At 29.7% G+C, this 25,835-nt stretch overlaps 1 protein-coding gene across 1 annotated transcript; it reads right to left on the bottom strand.

The window, feature by feature from the left end:
- Nucleotides 1-894: 894 nt before the first annotated feature.
- Nucleotides 895-13,433, bottom strand: LOC112747144 (probable LRR receptor-like serine/threonine-protein kinase At5g48740). The gene is made up of 16 exons (XM_025795153.3): nt 13,112-13,433; nt 12,171-12,711; nt 10,732-11,186; nt 9,425-9,542; nt 9,043-9,111; nt 8,881-8,949; nt 8,728-8,796; nt 7,923-7,994; nt 7,459-7,527; nt 7,104-7,348; nt 6,400-6,605; nt 5,633-5,759; nt 5,473-5,541; nt 3,597-3,786; nt 2,603-2,735; nt 895-1,299 (listed from the first exon to the last, which is right to left on the bottom strand). Exons 1-16 carry the CDS (start codon nt 13,185-13,187, stop codon nt 1,078-1,080), a joined length of 2,730 nt encoding a protein of 909 aa, XP_025650938.1. The 5' UTR covers nt 13,188-13,433; the 3' UTR covers nt 895-1,077.
- Nucleotides 13,434-25,835: the final 12,402 nt, after the last annotated feature.

Below are 25,835 nucleotides of genomic sequence, written 5' to 3' on the forward strand. Positions count from 1 at the left end.
GGATGCTGCAATAACACAAATTACATAGCCTTATAGTTTTCTATGATTTTTGTTTTTAGATTTCAAATTTCAACAACACAAATTACATAGCCGTGTGATTTTTTAAAGTGTACCATGATATGATAAAGACACAAACTATATTCTATGAATCCACACAAACATAAAATGTTACATGATCATAATAAATACTTGAATGATAGAAACTGAATTTTATATATAGTTATTACTATTATTTCTGTTTCATTTTATCCATTTTTTTTGTATGTTTTTAAGATAAGGTATTTTGGGAGTAAAAAAAAAAACAGAGAGAAGGTATTTCTGGTATAATTTGTATATAATAAATAAGTAAAAGAATGATAGTGACAAAATAAAGGGATTATAGAAATATCTTTCATTGAATATTTATAGTTTTATTGAATTTTCAATTAAATCACTATACTTTTTTTCTTTTCAATTTGGTCTCTAAAAATATACAAATAATTTTACAATTCACTAATATTTTTTTGACGTTTAACGTTAATAGAGACTAAATTGAAAAAAATTAATGTATAAGGACTTAATTAAAAAAAAGTATAGAGATCTAATTAAAAATTTGATAAAATTATAGAGACCTCCAGAGTAATTAAACCATAAATAAATACCTAATTGTTCTCGAAAGATATTTTTTTCACAATTTTTTTTACCTTGAGATACTTACGTCTTTTATCGTCGCCTCTGTCTTTTAGGTGCATATTCTAGATTATGGATCTCAATTGTATTTAAAGTATGATCCTCATTCAAATTGGTTACATTATTGTCACTTTTAGACCCAATGATTTATTTCTCAGAAATAAATAATCCAAACAAACTATCTACAATAAATTAATTTTTGGCCTATTAAATTAAGAGATGTTGTAAAAAACCGAAAAAAATAATAATAATTCAAACTTTATCAAGTATTAGCTGTTGGACTAAATAAATTGCTTTGCTGATCATAACATTTAACGTGACATTTACAACAACAAAAAAGTACAAATCATATAATTAAATTATATATTAGTTCTCTTCTATTATTTCTTTATCTGCATTAGGTGTAAATCAATTGTTGTTTTGACAAGATTCTTCAAGGAATCTGAGTTGAATAGTATAGGCCTCCTTTAATTCTGCTAATACTTGTCCAATGCATGGTCTCTGTGAAGCATCCCTCTCCACTGATTTTACAGCAATCAAAGATGCTTTTTTCATGCTTAAAGGATCAAAAGTTCCTCTTATGTCTTCATCCACAATCTCATATGCACCTGCCTGTAAGTAAGGCTTGGCCTGCAATTGGTAGTTATTACAAAGGGAACAAAAAATGTGAAATTATCTTAGTATTTTACATCATCGTTACACAGACAAAACTTTTAACTTCAATTTGTGAAGAATATGAAGGAAAAAGAATACAACATGGATAGTTTCATAGTTATATTGCTTAGAATTGTTCTCATGCTACATGATTAAATTGTTATTTGTTTTAAATTAGGAGTGTTCAAATCTAAACCGATGCAAATTAAATTGCTTATTTAATTCAAATCAAACTAAAGACCGATTAAAATCGCATTAATTTAAATTTGATTAGATTCTATTTTTTGCAAACTGCATGAATCAGATCGGATCGGATTTCTGATCCACTTTTTAAAACCAGTGCAATCCAATCCAAACTACACAATGTGCTATAATATTATTTTTTATTATTATATTTATAAATTTACTTATAATATATTTAATTTGTTATATTTTTATATTATTCATGTATTATTATTATTTAATAAATATTTTATATTCAAAATGAGATTTATTTATTTGTTTTAACTAACCTAGTTATAATTTTATTTCTATGTTATGTTATTATTGATTTTTTAAGATAGTGTTGAGACTTATTATGTCATTATGATGTTAACTGTTAAGACTTGTTATACACATTTAACTTTTTTAATTTAAAAAATCACAAACCCAATTCAATCCAAACTACTTAAAATTGGATCGAATTTTTTTTAAAAAAAATCATCCAATCCAAATCACACAGCAAGTAAAATTAGAGTTTGCATCATATGAATTTTTTGCTTAAAACTAATATAAATTACACCGCAAATATCCCTATTTTACATTTAACTAGTTCTATCTAGCTCGATTGAAATTACCTTTAGAGGACTTGTGGTTAAAAGAATAGTTTTACATTCTTCAAAATTTTTACACTAAAATCTTTACATCAGAATGATTTTACAATGTAAGATTTCCAGAAATTTGAAAACTTTTAATGAAGCATAACCTTCTTAGTAAAATCTAAAAAGATAGTATGTCAATGAGCTTCATTAATTTAAAAATAGGTACAGTATATTTTTTGTCCTTATTATTTATAATTTTTTTAAAAATATCTGTCATTTTAATTTTATTCAATTTTATTACTAACATTTTTTATTTATGTTAAAACTATCTCATAACGTCAACTCCATCTAAATTGTTAAAGGACAAAATTTTCAAAAATCACAAATATTAAAAAGAAAAATACTTTACCTATTTGAAAAGTTTAACAATAAATAAGCTGCTATAGAAACAATAAAAGGAAGTAAGGAAAATAAGTTACCCATAAGACCAAATTGAATGAGTCAGGGGTCCCTGAGTGACTCAATGGCTCTCTTCCACAAATAAGTTCTAAAAGAACCACTCCAAAACTGTATACATCACTTCTCTCAGTCAACTGCTGAGTGGAATAGTACCTGGCTCATGAAATTAATTTACATAAATAAACAATAAAATAAAGTATTCTCAACATTTACCAAACTCTTCAATTTTATTCCAAAAGTTTAAATTCTTTCAACCTCTGTTGGCTATTAGGATAGCTTTGACAATATTTGAAAAGAAAAGTATAAGTAGACAATGAAAATATTAAATAATATGAACAACAAAGGTATAAGATGTTTATTTTATTAGGTGTGCAGATAGTTATTTTAATATTAATATTTAAATATGTAATTTAAAAGTGTAATATATTTTTATTTGATTGATGATTGTTCATGTTATTCAAAAAAATCATTAGTTACCTAGCATTGTCCTGTTTGAAATTCATAGGCAAAAAATTGAGATCATTTAAGAATGTTGAGGTAAAGTAAAATTGAAAATATGAGAAATGTTAAAAGTAAAAAATATAATAATAATAAGAGTAAAGTATATATATTTTTTATTCCTAAAATTTGACAAAAATTTTAAAAATACCCTTAAATTTTATTTTGTATTAATTTTGTTCCAAAAGTTTTCTTGCATCAAATATACTCTCAACCGCTAAATTTCAAAAAATTTAAGACCAATCTAACAATAATGCATGAAAATTATGCTTGGTTTGCTTTTAGTGAGGGTTGTTCTTATAAAACTGATATTAAATTGGTCTTAAATTTTTTGAAAAATTAGCCGTCAATGGTATATTTTATGCAATTGAAAACTTCCGAAATAAAATTAGAACAAAATAAAACTTAAGGGTATTTTTGAAACTTTTATCAAATTTTAGAAACAAAAAGTATACTTTATCCTAATAATAATAATAATAAAGCAATATTAACTTGTTAATTTTAGTAAAAACATACTCTGGATCAAGATAACCAGCAGTTCCTTTAACAAGAGTGGTGACATGAGTTGCATCAGCATGGATGACTTGCTTAGAAAGGCCTAAGTCACAGACCTTGGCATTCATGTCCATGTCCAAGAGGATGTTGCTGCACTTTATGTCACGGTGAATGATTCGCGGTTCGCTTCCGTTGTGCAAATAATCCAATCCTTAACATTAATTCAAAAATTAGCTTTAGGAATATGCCAATTTTGCTATTGAACATTTTGATGTCATTTAACATTTGATTCATATAATTTACTTGGTCGGCTAAAATTAGGGGTGAGTACGGGTCGGTTTGGTTCGGGTTCAAGGTAAAATTAGAACCGAACCGATCAAAAAGTAATTGGTTTGGTTTGGTTCGGATTTGCGTTTTTTTGTGTTTGTACCCGAACCAAACCAAACCGATTAAGAGCGGATTGGTTTGGTTCGGGTAGCGGGTACCCGATGACTTTGAAATTCATTAAAAAAAACCAAATTGGCAAATTTTTATCTTAAAAATTCAAGAAATACAATAAACATGTAACATCAACAGAAATAATGCAAACATATTAAATACCAAATACATTAAAAATTAAACTCATCAAAATTCAAACATATTAATAGTAAATAATCTTGTCTAATGAAAATATAAAAGTGCAATAGAAATATTAGAAGTTAAATACAAAAGTCTAGTGAATAATCTTTGAAAGAAGCTAAAACCAAAACACATTAAAATCTAAACATTAGTGAGATAGGATTAGGGTTATGAGTTAGAAAACACATAAAAAGTCATATATATTTTATTTAATTAATTATGATCGGGTATACGGGTTGGTTCGGGTTCCGCGCCCCCAAAACCGATACCCGAACTAATCATAAGCAAATATCATTGGTTTGGTTCGGGTTGGACCCGATTACCCGTCGGTTCCAGAACCAATTTGATTGGTTTGGTTCGGGTTCGGGTGGGTAATCGGGTACCCGCTATCCGTGCTCACCCCTAGCTAAAATTGCTAAGAATAATATTTTAAATCAATTCCTAAAAAATTTTTAGCAAGACAATTTAATTTTCAACAAGTTTTATATACTAAATCAGTCTTTAATTTTTTATTTTATTAGACAAATCAATCTTTAGTCAAATTTTAATAAAAAAATAGACAAATTAATTTTATCATTATTTAATAAAAAAATAACAATTTTTGAAAATTCTTAAAATTCTTAAATAAATTTCTCTATACAGAGAAAGTTAATACTCAATTTGGTTCTTAAATTTATACGTTAGTCTTAATTTAGTCTCTAAAATTTAAATTTTCTCTGTTTAGTTTGAAAACTTTACAAATTAGTCTTTAAAATAACTTCCGACATACAAACCTTAATAGAGCGCTGACATGGACAATCAGATGCACCCTGAATCCTGTAAAATGACGTCGTTTTGGTTTTGGCGTTCAAATAGTCTAAAAATGAGCCGTACCACTTACTTTAGGAGAAAAGTTTTAATAAACACCACTTACCATGTTGTTTTTGGGTTATTTGAGTACCAAAACAAAAATAACGTCGTTTACAGAATTCAGTGTGGCATTCGACTGTCTATGTCAACGTTCCATTAGTGTCTGTCAAAAATTGTTTTAGGGACTAACATAAATTGCGTTCGCAAAATATTAAGGACTAAATAAAAGCAATTGAAATTTCAGGGACTAAATTGAAACTCGCGTGTAAGTTAAGAGACTAAATTCAATACTATTTCCGTAAAAATTTAGAGACTGATTTAGTGAATAAAATTTATTAAGGAGTAAAGTATCCAAACCAAATATTTCTTAAGAAATTACTCAATTTAATTTCAAATTGTTACTGTTCAAAACTTATTCCAACTGTTGTACCTTTTGCTGCATCAACAGCAATTTTCAACCTCCGAACCCAGCTTAGAGAAGTTTTTTTACTCTTTGTACCTAATGGGAAAAGAAAAAAAGATAACAAGAGAAAAATGATCATGATGATTGAATTGTTGGGATTATGAAGCTGTATTGAAGAATTTAGTACCATATAGGTGATCAACAAGGGATCCACCAGGCAAGTACTCATAAACTAATATTTGATGCTTTGATTCATTGCAAAATCCTTCCAACGACACAAGATTCTGATGCCGTATGCTTGACAAAATATTAACCTGAGCTCAACACAATATATATTAAATGGTCAAGAATTATAGGCAGTTAGGCACTAGAAAAGAAAAATGGTTACAGAAGTGAACCATGTAATAGAAAACCATGTTTTATGAATTATATAAACATGGGACATTTTGTATTACAGGACAAAATTTCATTGGATCATCAATTTGGCTTGACGCATTTACTTACATGTCACCTTCTTATTTGTGACATACAAGTAATAGTATCAACATAAATGGAGTCCAATTATTTATAATTGGATCCAATGGTTAAACAGAATAATCCTTTGATTTTGACTATTACATAAAATTCTTGTATAGAAAGTAGTTTAATGTCTCATACTTAGAACAACTTCAATAAAATGTTTAGAATTTTAAATTTGACATAAAAAGTTAATTATTTTCAAATTTCACTTTACATTAAATATGATTAACGAAATAAGACCTATCTCAGTATAAAGAGATAGTTTTCCTGTGATGGAAAACTAATTATTTATCATTTTATATAAAGTTTAAATTGAATTAAAACAAAATATTTAAATAACAAATCTTATATCAGTATTTATGATATATAGTCTAACAAATACTAATATAATATTTTATAGGATCCAAAATTGTTAATTAAATTCAGTAATTTAACCTCATTGACAAAAGAATCAGCCCCCAGTTGGGATTTGTCAGAGCGAACTTTGACGGCTACTAATTTTCCATCTGGAAGCTTTCCAAGGTAAACAGGTCCAAAACTTCCCCTTCCTATAATTTCTTTGAAATTTCTTGTTGCTAATTTAATCTCTTTGTAGGAAAACACTCTTGCTGCACCCCAGTTCCTCATATCCCTATCAGACCCTAAAATACATAAAAATTTATCAATTTAAATATTTCACATTATGCTGCACCCTTACAAATACGAATATCTAATATGAATACGATCCAAAATACAAATATAACAAAATATATTAATCAAAAAGTATATTTATATATTTATTGGTGATTTCTTAATAATGATTTTGAATATATCATTGTTCTAATATTTATATCGAAATGTGTATAAAGATATGACTGTGTAAAATATTGTATACTACCAATCAGGGACGGATTTATGTGGAATAGTATAGAGGGGAAGTACCCCACTGGATTTTAAAAAATTCTTTAGTACTCGAATATACAACAATATTATTTATTTGCCTTCACTATGCTATTAAATTTGTCCCATTACATTAAATTATTTTATTGTGATGTTATATACATTTTGTTTTTACTATCAAAATTTTTTAAATTCATCACTGCTACCAATGCATTAAAACTGACTGTAAATATATTTGCATGATGTAAAAGAATGCATACTTGATGTGTGTGAGGCTACTTCATGTTGCATTTTAGTCTTATATAAGAAAAGTGAAATGCTTAGTAATAGAAAGGCTAGTGTAACTCCTCCAACTACTGCTCCTAGAATGATTGCTAGGTGATGTTTATGCACATTGTGCTGATTTTCAGGAACTGTAGTGACTTGAGGTGTCTCATTTGTAGAATTGGATGAAGCATCATCACATGTGGTTGTGGAAAATGTTAGGCACAAGTTCCCTGATGCTCTGCAGAAACAAACAAAACAAAAGGGAAAGAAAACAGATTTAGGTTTGTTGTTTTGACAACATTTTGTGTGTTAAGGAGAAAACTGCATTAACATTAATAAATTATGTACCTGATCTCTAAAGTAGGCTTGTTCAATGTCTGTGGTAATGGACCTTCTAGTCTATTATTTTCTAAATTCCTGCAGAAATAGAGAAAAGAAAGAAAAGGGGGAAAAAATTAAACAATAAATAATAAACCTAAATCTTATTCCTAATTAAAATTTTGGGGAACAAAATAGTCCTTCAAGATCTAAAAGTGATAATTGTGCTTCTCGCCAAACAAATTTTATTATCTTACCATTCACTTAATAAATAAGTTGTCCTTAAAAAGAACCGAGATATTAATAAAGAACTAATTTACTACTATTTTTTGGATAATAAAAGATGAACTAGTTATTTTAAATATTAAGGAAAATTTTGTAGTCCTTAATATTTTTTGTTGGAGATTGGTAGATTCTCTAACATAAATGAAGAGAATTGAAACAAAGGATTCATATTTTAGTTTTTGAGACTTTTTTGATAATTGCTCACTTACAATAAGTGGAGATCCTCCAACTCTCCCAAGCTTTCCGGCACTGTTCCTTTTAGACTATTGTTCTGCAAGTCTCTTTAACATAATGAAAAGAAATAATGTAAACAAAGGCAAAGAATTGTGGCAACATTATTATAATTCGGGTTAATAATCAAATTAGTCGTTGAAAGAGAAGATATTATTTAAATTGGTCCTTAAAAGCTTTTTTCAATCAAATTGGTTCCTTAAAAATTACGAATTAATTATATCTATCCTTCAATTACTCCATTCATAATTTTTGTCAACTACTGATTATGTGAAATGTTAACTGATAGTATACATGACACATAACATGTTCAATTAGATGTGATTAAATATGTTTACGAAAATCTATCAATTTAGTTACTAGGTCATATTAGGAATAGGATTTTTGTAATTGGGAAAAATGACTAAATTAATAAATTTTCATAAACATATTTGATCAATATTCAATTAGACATATCAAGTATTATCAATTAACATTTTACAACATCAATCTTTGAAGAAAATTGTTAATGGAGTGACTGGAGGACAAATATGATTAATTCGCAATTTTGGAAAGACCAATTAAAAAAATTTTTTTGGGATAAATTTGAAGAATGTCTTATCTTTTAGAGACTAATTTAACTATTAACCCTTTCGCAAAAAACTTTCATTTTAATGCATTCTAAAGTGCAAACTCATAAATCAATGCAACTAAATTCACATGTCAATGGTTAATCAAGTTCAATCAATTTTCGTTTCAATTAAAAGAATTTCTAACTTTTAGGGAATTGGGAATGCAACTTACAGTACTCTAAGGTTAATTAAATTCTCCAGCTCTGCACCAAAGGATGTTAGTTGATTGAAACTCAAGTTCCTGCAAATTTTTAGCTGTAATTAGTCATTACCAATTTTTTTTTAATATAATCAAATATCTAAGTTCCTGATTTTGAGGCATTACAGTATCTGAAGACGTTGCAAGCTACCCAAATTTTGTATTTCACCAGAAAGAGATGAGTTGTGCAAATCCCTGATGAACAGTGAAAGCCAATTATGATTATGAGAAATTGAGTGTGAGAAAAACATAAATATAATCTACGGTTTTAGTTGAAAGAAAAATTACAATGTTTTAAGGTCTAACAAGTCACCAAATGTAGGACCAATTGATCTCAAATTTATGTTTGAAAGATCCCTGATAAAATAAAGTCACAATTAGATCACCAATGAAATAAATAAAAGTAAATACTCTTTGGTCACTGAAATATTAGTGAATTACAATTTTGATCATAATTTTCATATACAGTGAAACTTCACACAGATATATTCAATCCAAATTAATCTATATGTGGAAAGACCATATAGAAATTAAATATGCTACTTATACACTAAAAATCAAAATTATTAGAAATTTTATTAGAACTCAAACTATAAATCGCAAATTTGACCGAATCTTGATCCTTTATAAATAAAAAGAAGAAAAAAAAGTATGGTTTGAATTCACAGACAATGATGTAACAAGGTTTCCTTGGCAATTAACGTTTTCCCAAGGAGAGGGAGAGCATGGATCATCTTGCCATCCAAGATCCAATCCAGTGGACTGCTGAATAACCTGCATTGCTGAAACTGGAATACAAATTTATCCCAGAAATGAAAGGTAATTTGCAATTTACCCCTTAACTTTGGTTTATGCACAGTTTACCCTCTAAATTTTTCAAAACGTGCAATTTAACTTCGTAATCCTAACATTACAAAATGGTGAAAAAAATTAAAAAATAAAAAATTACTAAACGCTCTTCCAAATTTTTTCTCTCACGAGGTGTTTTATTAATAAATTTAATGAATTTAATTTGTTACATGGTAAACCATTTTACATAATTAATGATGACATTCATTTTTTTAAATAACTATTTATGTAATAAATATAAAAAATAATTATTTTTGTCAAAATATATAATTAAATATATATATAAAATTATTTTACACTAATAATATATTAAAATTAAATTTTAAATTTAACTCTTAATAAAAGAATAATTTGGGACGAAAGTAATCCCCCGGAGGGCGGAAGCCCCCTTTTTCCCCTGCACCATTAAGGGTCTGTTTAGAAAGTTTTAAAAATAATTTTTTTGAGTTTTTGACTAATAAAAAAGAATAGTATTAATGTTTTGTGTAATTTTTAAAACTACTATTTAGGAGCTTATAGAAAAATTTAAAAAATGGCTTCTCTCATAATATTATTATTTTTTATCACATTTCTATAAAATAAGTACTTTTAGAACTAAAAATTCAAATATAAAATAATTTATTTATAAGCTATTTTTAATATAGCAATTTATTGTTTAAACTATTTTTTCAAAAACAGCTTAATTAAGTTGTTTATCTAAACTGGACCTTAATATTCATAAAAAAAAAAAAACTGGACCTTAATAACAACAAAAATAAAATTGAACGTTTTAAGAGTTTAGAGGGTAAATTACACAGTAGCCAAAGTTCCCGAGGCTAAATTGCAATTTTCCCGGAAAATGAACGTTAACATCAAACTATACTTAATGGAAAATATATATATTCAAATAGGTCCAAAAATTTTGGCATAAGACGTGTTTGTTCTAAAAAAAAATTATTATGTTAAAGTCCTTAAACTTTACAAGTATAATAGAAAGAGCTATGTTTTATTTTTAATTTTTTATAAAGTTTAGGAAGCTAAACGTAATAAAAAATTTTTGGGAACAAAAACTTAAAATATAAAATTTTTTAGGGACCTATTTGTATATATACTGAAAAAAGATATATGAAAATGAATTGGGTGGTAAACCTGTGGTTGAGGAGGCTTCAGATGGAATATGAAGCATCTTGTAAACTTCAAATGCATTGATGAGAGGGTAAAAGGTGTTGTTCTTGAGTGTAATACTCAATCTTGTGATCCCCTTTCGCGTAAAATATAAAGCACTGATCTCTGATCTCATGATTGTATAGTTTGGTTTTACAAGATCTCCATTTATGAATACATCAAATGATGGAAACAGAGGAAGAATTCCAGCAAAGTAAAGGATGATGTAGTAGTCTCCCAATTCTTCGTCCAGAGGCAGGTTATACGTCAGCGTGTTCCTTCGCGCCAAAACTCGGCCGGTTTGAAGAACAGTTACTGGTGGTTGTTCCATAACATTACTTGGATTGAATCCAAGTTGAATGCTGAATCCAGTTGTAGCATGAAAGGGTGTGAATCTTGTATCAGAATCCCATATTCTGTCAAATGGATCCAAAGGATACCTGTATTTTAAAATGCTAAAAGCTCTTCATATCTTCATTAACCAACAAAACTGTTAATTATTTTGTTAGAAAAAAATATAGTAGTTAATTAGAATAGATTCTCTCTCTCAATTCTCTCATTTGTATGACTTAGGGGTATATATGGTCTAGTAAAATCGCATTCGTCTTAATTTAGACTCGGTGTTAAATATATAACCGAATGAAAACGGGTTCGTAAAACTTTAACAATAATTTATAAAAAAAATTTATTTATAATACACTTATTTATAAAGAAAAAACTTGTTACCAAAAAGTTGATATTCATATTTGGACTTAAATTTATCCATAAATTCTAATTTGATACTTTTTTTTATCTATTTTCTAATTCAACAAGTGTGATTAAAAATAAAATAATAAACTCATAATTAATATAACATAATATTGGAATTTGTTTAAAACATATATACTTTTTTGGTTTTCTTAAGGTACACATAGGCTAGATTCGTCTTAATCCAGACCCGACCTTAAATAATGACCGATCTAGATCCATTGAAACCACACTAAATTAGTCTTTAAAATATTCAGATTTGGGTCGAGTCTTTAAACTAGGCCATGTACATCCCTATATGACTATTCACATCCTAATTTTACACCATTAATATATTCTAATTAAATCAATAAAATATCAAAGATAATATTTAGACGGTATTGATTGTCCCTATAAAATTTTCTTACCATTAGTACATAAAAAGTAAATTATTAATTTAAGATATTGATTTAGTTTGATATAAGTTGTTACTAAGATAAGATTCAATTTGACTCCTGACTTTTAAGTATGCTCAATTTTTTCTTGAATTTTATAACTACAAAATCACGTTGGTCTTTTTCAATTTGATCCATTATATTTTTGACATAAGGTATAACTTGTTTTATGTTGTAGTACCAAATACTTATGAGTCATGGATCTTAACAGATATCAAAGAAGAAGAATGTTATGATCCTTACCGGATAGAATCGCCGGTGTAGCCGCAATCGATCCGGTAGCTCTTCCTTAGCAACTTATTTGGAAAGTCAGCCATAGCATTCATGTAGGCGGCTCGTGGAAGCGGCCGGATTTCAAGCGAAGAAATTACCGGCGAACCACCATCTGAAACCGCAATCAAACAGAGTGGCAGAGTGTCCTTATTAACCATCCATAAGAACTCTTCAGTCCATGGATCATGCTCAGAAAGATTAACAGTGGCAGCAATTGAAGTCCCAAGAGAAACAGAGAATGTAGGAGGCACTGCAAGTCCATCATAATTCTTGTACACGAAATTTGCTCTAACAAGAACCAAATTAGTTGCATTGTTCATTGGTATTCTGTAACATTTTCGCCGTCTTGAATTCGAGAAGAATCGTGCCGAGACATTTGTTGAGACTGAACCATCAGTGTAAGTAATGTTTGTAGTCTTGCCTGTGGTTATGTAATTTGTGTCTGGAACCCATGAAATGTTATTTGAATCAATGAAACTTTTTCTTCCACCACAAGAAAGACTCAAGAAACCTGTCCCCAGGAAATTCTATTAGAAAACTTTTATGATTGTAGCATCACATAATGTTAGACTCTTTGAAATTCAAATAATGAAAAATTTTAAACTCAATGTAAATTATATAATTTCTTATTTTGATTAATCACAAAATGTAATGAAAATTGTGTTTTTTTTTTCTTTAGCACCAGCATGACTTGCAAATTAAAAATTGTAACAACTCATGCATGTTCCAGTTTAGATAATGCAGCAATTTTTTTTAAGAGAAACCATATTAAATCAGGTTCAAGACCTCTATTTTGTGAACTGAATGATCTCAAAATCTTAAGTATTTTAACTAAGAAAAAATGGCTAAAGAAATAGCTAGATAAAAATAAAAGAAATTTCATTATTTTATGGATATAAGTATAGACATACCATCTTGTTCACAGAAAGTGACAAACCAGAAGCTATAAAAAAGAAAGAAGCAAGCCCATGCATCCCTCAGTTCCATGAACACTGACTCCAACTCTCAATTTTCTCAACCATAGAATGGAAGAGCATAAATTAAAGGAAATGCTTTAAAAAGTAAAATAGTGTCACATTTCATAATTATGATCATTTGTCGTTGTAAAAAGAAGAATGATGAAAGTGTATTGAAGACATAGGTAAAGGCTTGAAGGAAGGGAAAAGTTTCACACAAAGTGGCAATTTAGAAAATGGGGTGCAAGTTTGGTAGGTAGAAGAAATTATTAATGATGATTGAAAAACTATGTTGAAGCATAATAATTAAAGGAGAAAATTTGAGTGATGTATGCAGGGATGTTATGATTAAAGATTTGCTGAGTCATTAAAATTTGGCAACTGGTTAGTGGATTGCCGGTTATTCTATACTTTTATTTTTTCTCGATGTTTAACAATATGCTATGTTTAGCTAATTTCTGATTTAATTTTGAGTAACTAAATTGATGTATTAAATCTTGAGAAGTTATTTTGAACATTAATCAATTTTAAACTTTTGTTTTTGGATAAACATGTTCAAAAAATAAAAGAGTATTTTAAAGTCTATTATTACCTAATAACAAGTAACTCTCCCAATTTTCTAAAGTGGTGTTAGTGGCTATTATACCATGCTTTGAATGAAAGCTCTGAGATTGTGTATGTGTACTTGTTTGATAGAAAGAATAATAATCATGGACAGTAGGATGCTTAAAGGAGATGAGCATCAAACTAGTCATAACGGATAGTTGATTTTTGGCTTTGCTTTCAACTTAGAATTATAAAAATATGGATTTAACTAATTTGTGCCTTAAAGGCACATTTTAAAAATATGATAATAAATTTTTTTTAATATTTTTATTGTATTTAATGTATTAAAAATCTAAAAATATTTATTTTATAATAATTTTTATAAAATATTTTTTTATAGTATGCATAATTTATATTTTTAAGACACAATATAGCAAAACCTGAGAAACTCATGAGGATAGAGTATTATTATTATTATTTGAAAAGTAGAAGTATCTTCTTAGCAAAGCCATAATCCATACTTCTTTCTTAGTTTATTATTTTCGAAACCCTTTGGTCGGATCCAATATCAAAGCCTGCATTATACAAAGAAATCTTTTAAGGGGTAATAAAGGGAATTGAGTTTTCTATAGTACGGATTTGTTTCAAGATATTTTAATTTATTCTTAGAAATGGTCATATGGTAATATTATAATCATCGCTCAATGGTTTCATAAATGCAAAAGATACCAAACTTAAAAATTTTAAAAATTAAAGATATTAATTTCAAAAATTAAAAAAAAACACAAGAAGATACTAAAATTAAATATTAACACAAAATTTAAATAAAAGATACTATTTTTAAAAATTTAAAAAAAAAGACTCAAAAAATTCGAAAAAAAACACAAACAAGAACAAAAACAAAAAATCAAACAAAAGATCAAGATTAATAAAGAAAAAAGAAAAATTTTTAAAAAATTTTGAAAAAGAAGAAGAAATTAAAAGGCTCAAACAAAATTAAAAACAATACATAATCTAAGCAACAAGATAATCCGTTAATTGTCCAAACTCGAACAATCTCCTGTAATGGTGCCAAAAATTTGGTGCGCGGAATTAAACTTCGCACAACTGAACCAGCAAGTGCACTGGGTCGTCCAAGTAATAACTGAGTGAGTCAGGGTCGATCCCACAAGAATTGTGATTTAAAGCAAGCTATGGTTATCCTGTAGATCTTAGTCAGGCGGAAAGAAAAGTTGGTTGGTTGTTTAAAGCACATAAAAGTAAAATAAAGAAAACGTTATTCAATTGATGGTGAAAGCAATGATAAGAAGATGGTTAAGGTTTCGGAGATGCTTTGTTCTTCTGGATAATTCTGGTCTTACTGTCTCCTCCAACTATGAATAATTTCTTATACGGCAGGCTGTATGTGATCAACACTTTTCTTGAGATGTCACCAATGCTCCTCCAGATCTGAACCCCAGGGTTAGTGCAAATCCAGTCTAATTGAGGATGAAGCTCCTGCAATCCATTCTCCTTAGTGATCATACTCAAAACGCCACAGACAAGGTCGAATCTTCTGAATCAGAGAATGTTGTGCCTTTGGTTCTAGCCTTTACCACAAAAACCCTAATCTCCCCGTACCTCGGCTGAACTGGTGTCTCGAGAAGTCCCCAACGAAATCGTGGATTAGCCGTCAAAGAGATGTATAATTAAGCTAGTGGTTCATCATTTTCCGATGAAAGACTCACTCTGAACCCATGTAGAATGAGATAACTTTATGCCAATTCAACGCATTCATAAGGATGAAGAACGAAGATACATCTTAGAATAGAGAATCAAACACGACTTGAAGATAAAACAGTAATACTTTATTAATCCATAAAACTCAACAGAGCTCCTCCCTTCAACCTAGGAGGTTTAGAAACTCATACTGATAGAAAATACAATGTAAAACGTGTAAAGTATCAAAGGTCTCTGAAAAGTGTAAAAGTTCTCAAATAAATAATAGGCTAATGACTAAGAATTACATAAGAAGGGTAAAACAGTCTTTAAGTGCTAAAATCCACTTCCGGGGCCTACTTGGTGAGTGTTTGGGCTGAGCTTGATTGAGATCCACATGCTAGGAGGCCTCTAGGGTGTTGAACGCTGGTTAGGGGGTCCTTTTTGGGCGTTGGACACTGGTCTCTTCTCCCTTGGGCGTTTGATAAACCCCAATTTGACGGTTTATCTTGTATTGAATTTAGAGTATTTTGTAGACCTTTTCTCACATTTACCCAATGAATTAGCATGGTTTTGTATATTCTCCTTTAATTGTGCTTAAGAGTGAAAACATGCTTTTTAGGTCTTAAAATAAATAAATTTAATTCACCTTGATTCCATTAGATGCCTTGATATGTTTGTCAAGTGATTTAAGGTTTAGGAGGCAAAGATTGGATCAAGGGAATGAAGAAAAAAAGCATGAAAAGTTGGAGAACTCATGAAGAAATGAAAGAACCGGAAAGCTGTCAAGCCGACCTCTTCGCACTTAAACGACCATAACTTGAGCTACAGAGGTCCAAACGATGCGGTTCCAGTTGGGTTGGAAAGCTAACATCCGGGGCTTCGAAACGATCTAAGATTTGCCATAGTTGCATCGCGCATAGGGGCGCGCACGCGCACGGTACGCGGACGCGCCGATGGTGGCACATGACCCACTTAATGCAACATGTGGCCAGCGATTTTAGAAGTCTTGTGGGCTCAATCCAACTCATTTCTGATGCTATTTAAGCCAAGGATTGAAGAGAGAATGAGGATACTTTTCATACTTTTTGATCATTAGTCATAGTTTAGTAGTTAGAAGTAGTTTTTAGATAGAGAAGCTCTCACTTCTCTCTAGAATTAGGATTAGGATCTCATAGTTCTAGGTTTAATTCAAGTCTCCTTCTACTTCTACCTTCAATTGATGATTGCTACACTTTGGTTCTTCTTTCTATCCCTATCCTCTTGTTGTAATTTCTCTTATTTTGTTTCTAGGTTTTGTAATTGAGATATTTTTGTTCGTTTGTTTTCTTTTAATAATGCAATTTGAGATAATTCATGTGATTGTGATGTTGTTGATTGTTGTTTTGTTAATTCTTTGTAATTATTAGTTGTTGATTCCTTTTACTCTTACAAATAAAAATGCTTTCTTTCATTACCCTCCAAGTGTTTGATGAAATGCTTGAGAGGATGTTAGAGTAGAATTCTATGTTCTTGGCTTGAGAAGGTGACTTAGGATTTCTTGAGTCACTAGTATCCAATTGATTGATAGTTGATAGCCATTAACTCTAGCCTTCATTAATCCAATTAGTGGAAAGCTAGGATTTATGGACTAAGATTGATATAACTCACTTGACTTTCCTTTGTTAATTGATTTAAGGATGACTAAGTGAGATTAATCCTTGCAACTACCATACTTGTGGCTAGTGATAATGATGAAGACCCTTGACAACCAAACCTTGCCAAGACCATTTTGTTAATAAAGTTTTCTTACCATTTACTATTCATATTTCTCGTCCAAAACCCCAAAATAAACAAGGCCATAACCAATAACAAGAACACTACCCTGCAAGTCCTTTGAGAGACGACTCGAGGTTTAAATACTTCGGTTTATAGATTTTAGGGGTTTGTACTTGTGACAAACAAATTTTTGTATGAAAGGATTATTGTTGGTTTAGAGACTATACTTTACAACGAGATTTCATTAGTGAAATTCTAAACCGTCAAAAATCCAATCGTCAAAATGGCGCCGTTGCCGGGGACTTGCAATGGTGAGCGCGCTGTGCGCGCGCGCGCGGATTGTCCCGCGCGGATTTGCTCCCTGCTTTTCTCCTTCCTCCTTTCTCCTTCTTTCCTCTTCTCTTCTTCTTTCTTTCTCATTTTTTTCTTCTTCCTCTCTTGAAAGATTTTTTTTTCTTTTCTCTTTTAATATAAAATTTTTTTTTAATAATAAAAAAATATAATAATAAATAAATAAATAAATAAATAAATAAATAAAATACTAAAAAAATAAAAAAATTATTAAAAATATTAAAAAAAAAATTTCTCTTCTTCCATTTCCTTTTGTCTATTACATTTGCATACTTTTATTCTTTGCATTTTAATTTTGTTTCTATAATTTGTTCTCATTTTATTTTCTAAATTTCTCATTTTAATAATGGTGTTGAATTCTCTCACTCAATTGTTGAGAATTTCTTGCATTTATTTTGGTGCTTCATGACTTGTCACATTAATTGTAATATTTGTCAACACACAAGATTAGTGCTTTAGTCCTTCCTAATTCATTACCCTTTGTTTTTTTCTTGTACCGCTTCATCATTGAGTTAGGATAGAATTAAATGCTTTCATGCGTATCACTAATCTTGGTTGTGTCAATTCTTATTTAATCTTGATGCTCAATATACTCTCCATGCTTTAACTTTACTCTTGCATCAAGTATCAGTTGATATGCCTTTTGCTTATATTGATTTCTCACTCACATGTTGTAGCTACCATGTAGTAGGGAATCATACTCTTATTTGGCATTAGCCCCCGCCTATGTTCTATTTGCCTTGATATCTTTGTTATAGGCTTAATTTTCTTTCCTTTTCTTTCCTTCTAGGTTGGCCACCAAGGAGGGAGAAAGGAAAAGCTGTTAAATGGGGCAACAAACAAGTCATCCACACAACCTTTTGAAGGAGCTCATCAATTGTAACACCCATCCACCTTGCTCTTCTTTGCATGCACCGAGGACGGTGCAATCTTCAAGTGTGGGGAGGTCGTTCGACCGATCTCTATGGGTAAAAATTTCCTTTTCAACACCAATGTTAGTTAGTCGTTGTATTGCATGATAGGTTGCATGTTAGTTAGAATTTGTACATATTTTTACCACTTCTTTTTTTATTAGGACTACTTGGTTAGGATGATGATTTCTTTTCCAAGAAACCATTTTAGGGCAACCTACCAATTTGAAAAAGAAAATTTGTGGAACTTGCTTGAAAGAATTTATTTTGGAACATGGTTTTTGAGCTAAGAACACAAGCATGTGAGTTTTGAGCCTAATTGTGTGGTTACATCTTATAACCACTTATTTTCCTTCTTGTGTGTAATTGTTCTCTTTCTATGATTGTAATCTTTGATTTGTTTGAATCTATATGTCCCACTATTCCTTGTATTCATGCATTTATATGATTGAGGCCATCATTTCATTAGCTCACTTACCCAAATGGCCTTACCTTTTATCTTCCTTTGTTAGCCAAATTTGAACCTACGATTAACCCACTTTGTTCTCAATTTAGCACAGTACAAGCCTTAAAGCGGAAAACAATGAATATCCTTTATTTGGATCTTTGATTGGCTTAGGCTAGTGAGTGTGAGTGTCATTCAAGAGTGGGAAAACTTTGGGACATTGGTTGGGATAAAAAGGTGTTTGTGTTTTGTATTTTTATATTGGAAAATTGGGTACATACTCATGTATTGATTAAATGTATAGACCTTATGCATTGATATTCATGTGTATAGTTTGAAAGAAAAAGAAAAATGAAAAGAAAAAAAAAGTGAAAAAGAAAAAGAAAAGAAAAGAAAAGAAAAAATGTATATAGAAAAAGAAAGAAAAAAAAAGCAATAAAGGGGACAAAATGCCCCAAAGTGAAGCTCAATAAGAATCAATGCATAAGTGTTGTGAAATGAAAAGAAAATGCATGAGTATGTGAAAAAGTGAGGAATGGGTAGTTAGATTAGTACTTAATTGTATAGGTCATTATATAGGTTAGGTGGGAAAGTTTAAGTTAATCAAAGATTCAAACCCTAAGTCCACTAGCCATATATGATCCTACCTTGACCCTAGCCCCATTACAACCTAAAGAAAAGACCTCATGATACATGCATGCATGCATTGAATAATTGTTGATTGTTAGAAGATAAACAAATCTTGGAAAGCATGATTAGGGGAGAATTGAGAGAATCAACCCCAAACACCGAGCGACTAGAGTGCAAACACTTCCGGTGAGGGTTCGATGCTCAATTCCTTGATTCCCGGCTTTCATGAGCGTTCTTCTCGCAAGTCTACTTGAACTTCATTTTGATATTCGAATTGGTAGGATTCATGAATCGTTATATGATCTTGGCCCTACTTGTGCACGTATGACTTGGAAGATTGATTTATTTTTAACCAAGTAGGTAGAATCATTTTGCATTTAGTTGCATGTATATAGTTTCTTTGCTTTGAATAAGTGTCATATCCCTTATTTCATTCTTGGTTTAGCATGAGGACATGCTAAGGTTTAAGTGTGGGGAGGTTGATAAACCCCAATTTGACGGTTTATCTTGTATTGAATTTAGAGTATTTTGTAGACCTTTTCTCACATTTACCCAATGAATTAGCATGATTTTGTATATTCTCCTTTAATTGTGCTTAAGAGTGAAAACATGCTTTTTAGGTCTTAAAATAAATAAATTTAATTCACCTTGATTCCATTAGATGCCTTGATATGTTTGTCAAGTGATTTAAGGTTTAGGAGGCAAAGATTGGATCAAGGGAATGAAGAAAGAAAGCATGAAAAGTTGGAGAACTCATGAAGAAATGAAAGAACCGAAAAGCTGTCAAGCCGACCTCTTCGCACTTAAACGACCATAACTTGAGCTACAGAGGTCCAAACGATGCGGTTCCAGTTGGGTTGGAAAGCTAACATCCGGGGCTTCGAAACGATCTAAGATTTGCCATAGTTGCATCGCGCATAGGGGCGCGCACGCACACGGTACGCGGACGCGCCGATGGTGGCACATGACCCACTTAATGCAACACGTGGCCAGCGATTTTAGAAGCCTTGTGGGCCCAATCCAACTCATTTCTGATGCTATTTAAGCCAAGAATTGAAGGGAGAATGAGGATACTTTTCATACTTTTTGATCATTAGTCATAGTTTAGTAGTTAGAAGTAGTTTTTAGAGAGAGAAGCTCTCACTTCTCTCTAGAATTAGGATTAGGACTTAGGGTTAGATTAGGATCTCATAGTTCTAGGTTTAATTCAAGTCTCCTTCTACTTCTACCTTCAATTGATGATTGCTACACTTTGGTTCTTCTTTCTATCCCTATCCTCTTGTTGTAATTTCTCTTATTTTGTTTCTAGGTTTTGTAATTGAGATATTTTTGTTCTTTTGTTTTCTTTTAATAATGCAATTTGAGATAATTCATGTGATTGTGATGTTGTTGATTGTTGTTTTGTTAATTCTTTGTAATTGTTAGTTGTTGATTCCTTTTACTCTTACAAATAAAAATGCTTTCTTTCATTACCCTCCAAGTGTTTGATGAAATGCTTGAGAGGATGTTAGAGTAGAATTCTATGTTCTTGGCTTGAGAAGGTGACTTAGGATTTCTTGAGTCACTAGTGTCCAATTGATTGATAGTTGATAGCCATTAACTCTAGCCTTCATTAATCCAATTAGTGGAAAGCTAGGATTTATGAACTAGGATTGATATAACTCACTTGACTTTCCTTTGTTAATTGATTTAAGGATGACTAAGTGGGATTAATCCTTGCAACTACCATACTTGTGGCTAGTGATAATGATGAAGACCCTTGACAACCAAACCTTGCCAAGACCATTTTGTTAATAAAGTTTTCTTACCATTTACTATTCATATTTCTCGTCCAAAATCCCAAAATAAACAAGGCCATAACCAATAACAAGAACACTACCCTGCAAGTCCTTTGAGAGACCGAGGTTTAGATACTTCGGTTTATAGATTTTAGGGGTTTGTACTTGTGACAAACAAATTTTTGTATGAAAGGATTATTGTTGGTTTAGAGACTATACTTTACAACGAGATTTCATTAGTGAAATTCTAAACCGTCAAAAATCCAATCGTCAGCGTTGGACACCAGAATAGGGTTGGAGGCTGGCGTTGAACGCCAGTTTTGGGCCTTCAATTTTGAAGCAAAGTATGGACTATTATATATTGCTGGAAAGGCTTGGATGTTAGCTTTCCATAGCCGTTGAGAACTCTCCATTTGGATTTCTATGGCTTCATACAGTGGTTTCTCTGCCTCTGAATCAGACTTTTGCTCCAACTCCTATATTTCAGCCATAAAATACCTGAAATTGCATATAAACACACAAACTTAAAGTAGAATAAAAAATGTGAATTTTGCACTAAAACCTATAAAAACTTAATAAAACTTAAACAAACCTACTAAAAACTATATGAAAATGATGGCATAAAGCATATAAAATATCCGCTCATCAATGAGTATGGAAATTTTGAGGCCAATAAGAAGGGATAAGAGAATTATATCTTCGACCCCACGGTGGGCGCCAATTGTTCTTGAGTGAGTAACCTGGAAATGACTTGGCTTCCAAGAGTCGGCACCGAGCTATTGTCCTCAATCCCAAAGTGGTGGCTGGAATACCCAAGCTTTCCGTCCAAAAGTTATATCACGTTGTAGAGAAAACAGGAAAAAGGGAGAGTGTACCTACAAAAGGCACTCCGATGATTAAGTCAGTATTGTATATTCAGCGTATCCGAAAAAAATACTTTACCTTCTATATATGTAGGGCAAGCTGTTTAGCAGTTTCATTTTCATGATTATTTTTATTGAAAAATAGTTATGTCATATCAAGACGTTACAATATCGAATCGAGCGTTTGATTCCAAGCTGTATAATTTGAGTGAGTTATAACTTATTAAACCGAGTTATAACGTATGATGCCGAACTGTGACTTTTTAAATCGACTCTAACAGTCATATCAGTACTAATATTTAATTATGTTTATTCGATTTTAAAAAAATTAAGCATTTAAAATTGATAATTTTAAATTAAAAAATTAACGTGTTTATATTATTTTTAAACTAAAAAATTATAAATAAAATCACCTTTATTATTTCAAAAAATTTCAATAAAGACGCATTGGAGGTCTGTCCATTATAAAGGATCTTTCTTGTCAAGGCCCAAATTATTCTTTAAAAATGTATATACCCTTAAGCAAAAACTATCATCAAATGACACACGATGTCAACTTAATCAGGAATTATAATCTGTTAATATGTTTTTTGTTTAGGATCGCTAAGCAATGTAACACACCTCTGTAGCTACCGAAAAAAATCTATAGTTATGTCTTCAAACTGCGTCACATTATTTTTGGTTTTGTAAAGTGATGTTTTAAGAGATTGACATGTGTAATCTACACATGTAATTCCATCTACATAGTAACATTCGTCTAACCACTATTATCTGACGTTAACGATATATACAAATCATCAAGCTTAGAGAAGATTCCAACTATTGTGAACCACAACAAATACCTAATAAATACGGTATAATATACTCTAGTCGTTGGAGATGAGACATATTCGTCAGTGTACCATTGGAGAGGGACCAGTCACAATGTTGTCACCGTCCCAAGATATTTTTAGATTTAATAGCCACTCTATTGTATATATATTCAAAAGATGGAGAATGCATGATGTTCAGATATATATATAATATAGCAGAAAATTTTGAGATTAGTAACTTTTAATATTTTTTATTATTATTTATTTAGTATAAATATTAAATTATTTTTAATAAATAAATTAAATTTTACTAACATATATATACAAATTTTAAAAAAAATATAAATATAAACTATATTAATTTATATATATAATTTTATTAAATATAAATATAAACTGTATTAATTAATATATATAAAATATTTATAAATATAAATATAAATTATTATTAATTAAATATAAATAAAAAATAATAATATTTATTAATCATATAGTATTGTTAACGGAGGCCAAGTTGTAGCTGATTGCTTAAAATTTCCAACACAAATCTGATGAACATTCTTAACAAACTCTCAATTGGCTGCATTACAGGAAAACTATTATTTATTCCAACCTATCTTTTAAAGAATAATGTTTGAAAAATAATAATACACAATTATTTATTTAGTTTAATATTTATAATTATATATTTATTATATTTAAAATTATCTATTTATTTCAATAATAATTAATAAATATAAAATAAAAAATTAAATTATTTTAGATTGAACTTTACTATTTAGTAAATAATTTTTTTTTTTGAAAAGGTGATGACTCTATCATATCATATCACATTAATAATATTGGCCTCATCATCCTAAAATGGCAAGTGAGGAAGGAATTCATAAACAACGACAAAACAAAATACATTAAAAAAAATAAAAAACTATATAGATATAAAAAATCGATCATTAAATTAATTATTATATATTGTGTATAAATATATATATTATTTAATTTATTTTTAATATATATTTTATATTGATCACTAATTTAATAGTTGATGTTTAATATACATCTAGTATATATAATTAAAAAAAATTTATTTCACAATTATTATATATAAAGCCTTGGTTCTTCTAATAATTAAGTACCGTCCCCTGCACATATAATTATATATCCTAATTAAACACATTAGTCACATTAATTAGAGATTTATTTTAGTTATATATTATATAGTATAAGAGAATTTGAAGTTTTGAACTAAAATTTAACATTTGAACTATATTTTACTACTCTAGATAGCAACCCTCACGCAAAAAGATGAGGATGGGTAGAGGTGGCAGTGGGATGGATAGGGGCGAATTTTTGTCTATCCGATCCCATCTTGCCGTTCTTGTATTTTACTATTATCTGCCTCACTTCTATCTGCAGATAGTAGGCTGTTCTATCCTAATCTATTTCCATGGGTACTCTCTGTTTCTATCCGTCCCTATAAAAATTAAATAATATTTTAATTTTTACATATTTATATATAAATTAAGATAAAAATTTAAATTCATAACTAAATTAAAATACAAACATAAGATTCATACGATATCAAATAACTGAAAATTAAAAAAATTAATGTTTAATCACTACAAATTTAACAGCATAATAAAAAATATTGTATCAAAAGAGTCTTCAATCATTATTCTTGTTCTTCTACCATTTAACAAACCTACATTGAAAACACAGCATAAAAACTAGTTAAGTTAAGCATTATGATTAGTAAACACAAAATTTTATCAAATAACTTGGCATCATTTTTGAAAAAAAGGTGAAATAATTTTTAGAAGTAACAGCAATACCATTGAGAAGAAAACAACACTAAATTAAAATTTCAAAGCAAAGATAAACAAAAATAAAAGCAGCCAACACTTATTTTAGAATTGAACAATTTGCATAAGTATAGTTTCCATGGTCAACCAATAAAATAACTCTAATGATGATACAATTAAAAATTACTATATAACTATGCAGAAATAGTTACTCTAACTCTAACTTTGTAAAAAGATAAATAAAAAAATCAATCTTAGTAATGCCTCATGCTAAGAAATAAGAATATATAAAAATTGAGTCCTATTAACCAATCTCACCACTCTTTATCTGTTAACCACAACTAATCAAGTGTTACTCCAGCGAAAATTTTTCAATTATATCAAAAGGCCAAGTACAAAATCTATAAGATGGGTTCCAAGGTCCAAGTTCCTAGTCAATCTTTTTAAAAGTAAAGCCAAAAATAAATTAGGGTGGTTGTTCATTCTTGTTTAACTAATTGCTAGTTAGTTGTTAAGGGAATGTGGTCTAAACTAAATTAAAAATTGAAATTAAAGTTAGTCCACCGTAGCCGGTAACTTCAGCTATTCATTAAAGGAGGGACTTATCTTGGTCAATATAAATTTTTGGAGTCGACATGTGAGTTTGAGTGAAATCACTGTAAGGTTTGGAAGTGAGTCATTCATCACATCATCAGTTCATTATCATTTATTTATGGTGCTACTATATCTATTTGTATGCACGGCAAAATTATTTTTGTAAGATAACAAATAATATTAATTTAATATTAATAAAAATGGGAAACACGACCTTTTCTTAGGAGTATGGTTTCAAGTAACATTTCTTAAGAAATTGAAAAAAGGGTTTAGCACCAATGCATCATATATTTTGTCTTATTCATTTATAATTGGAAAGCAGCATAATCCAAAACTATAGGTTGCATTCAAATAAAATAAAAAATATTGCAGATGAAATGAATATTTTATGAGTCTAGTTTAACAAAATCGAAGCATCAACAATACAAAATAAAAAATCAAAATGGACACAATCAAAACATTAACAACGCAACATCAAAAATTAAAGCATCAAA

The sequence above is a fragment of the Arachis hypogaea genome, chromosome 2 (genome assembly GCF_003086295.3).
Source record: "Arachis hypogaea cultivar Tifrunner chromosome 2, arahy.Tifrunner.gnm2.J5K5, whole genome shotgun sequence".
Lineage (NCBI taxonomy): Eukaryota > Viridiplantae > Streptophyta > Magnoliopsida > Fabales > Fabaceae > Arachis > Arachis hypogaea.

Excerpts from the sequence above, each read along its gene's own strand:
- LOC112747144 (XM_025795153.3), bottom strand. The coding sequence starts at position 13,187 with ATGGAACTGAGGGATGCATGGGCTTGCTTCTTTCTTTTTTATAGCTTC. Across the intron at positions 12,712-13,111 it reads CACTTTCTGTGAACAAGATG|GTTTCTTGAGTCTTTCTTGT; the intron begins GTATGTCTATAC and ends TCCTGGGGACAG. Across the intron at positions 7,528-7,922 it reads TTGGAGGATCTCCACTTATT|GAATTTAGAAAATAATAGAC; the intron begins GTAAGTGAGCAA and ends CTATTTCTGCAG.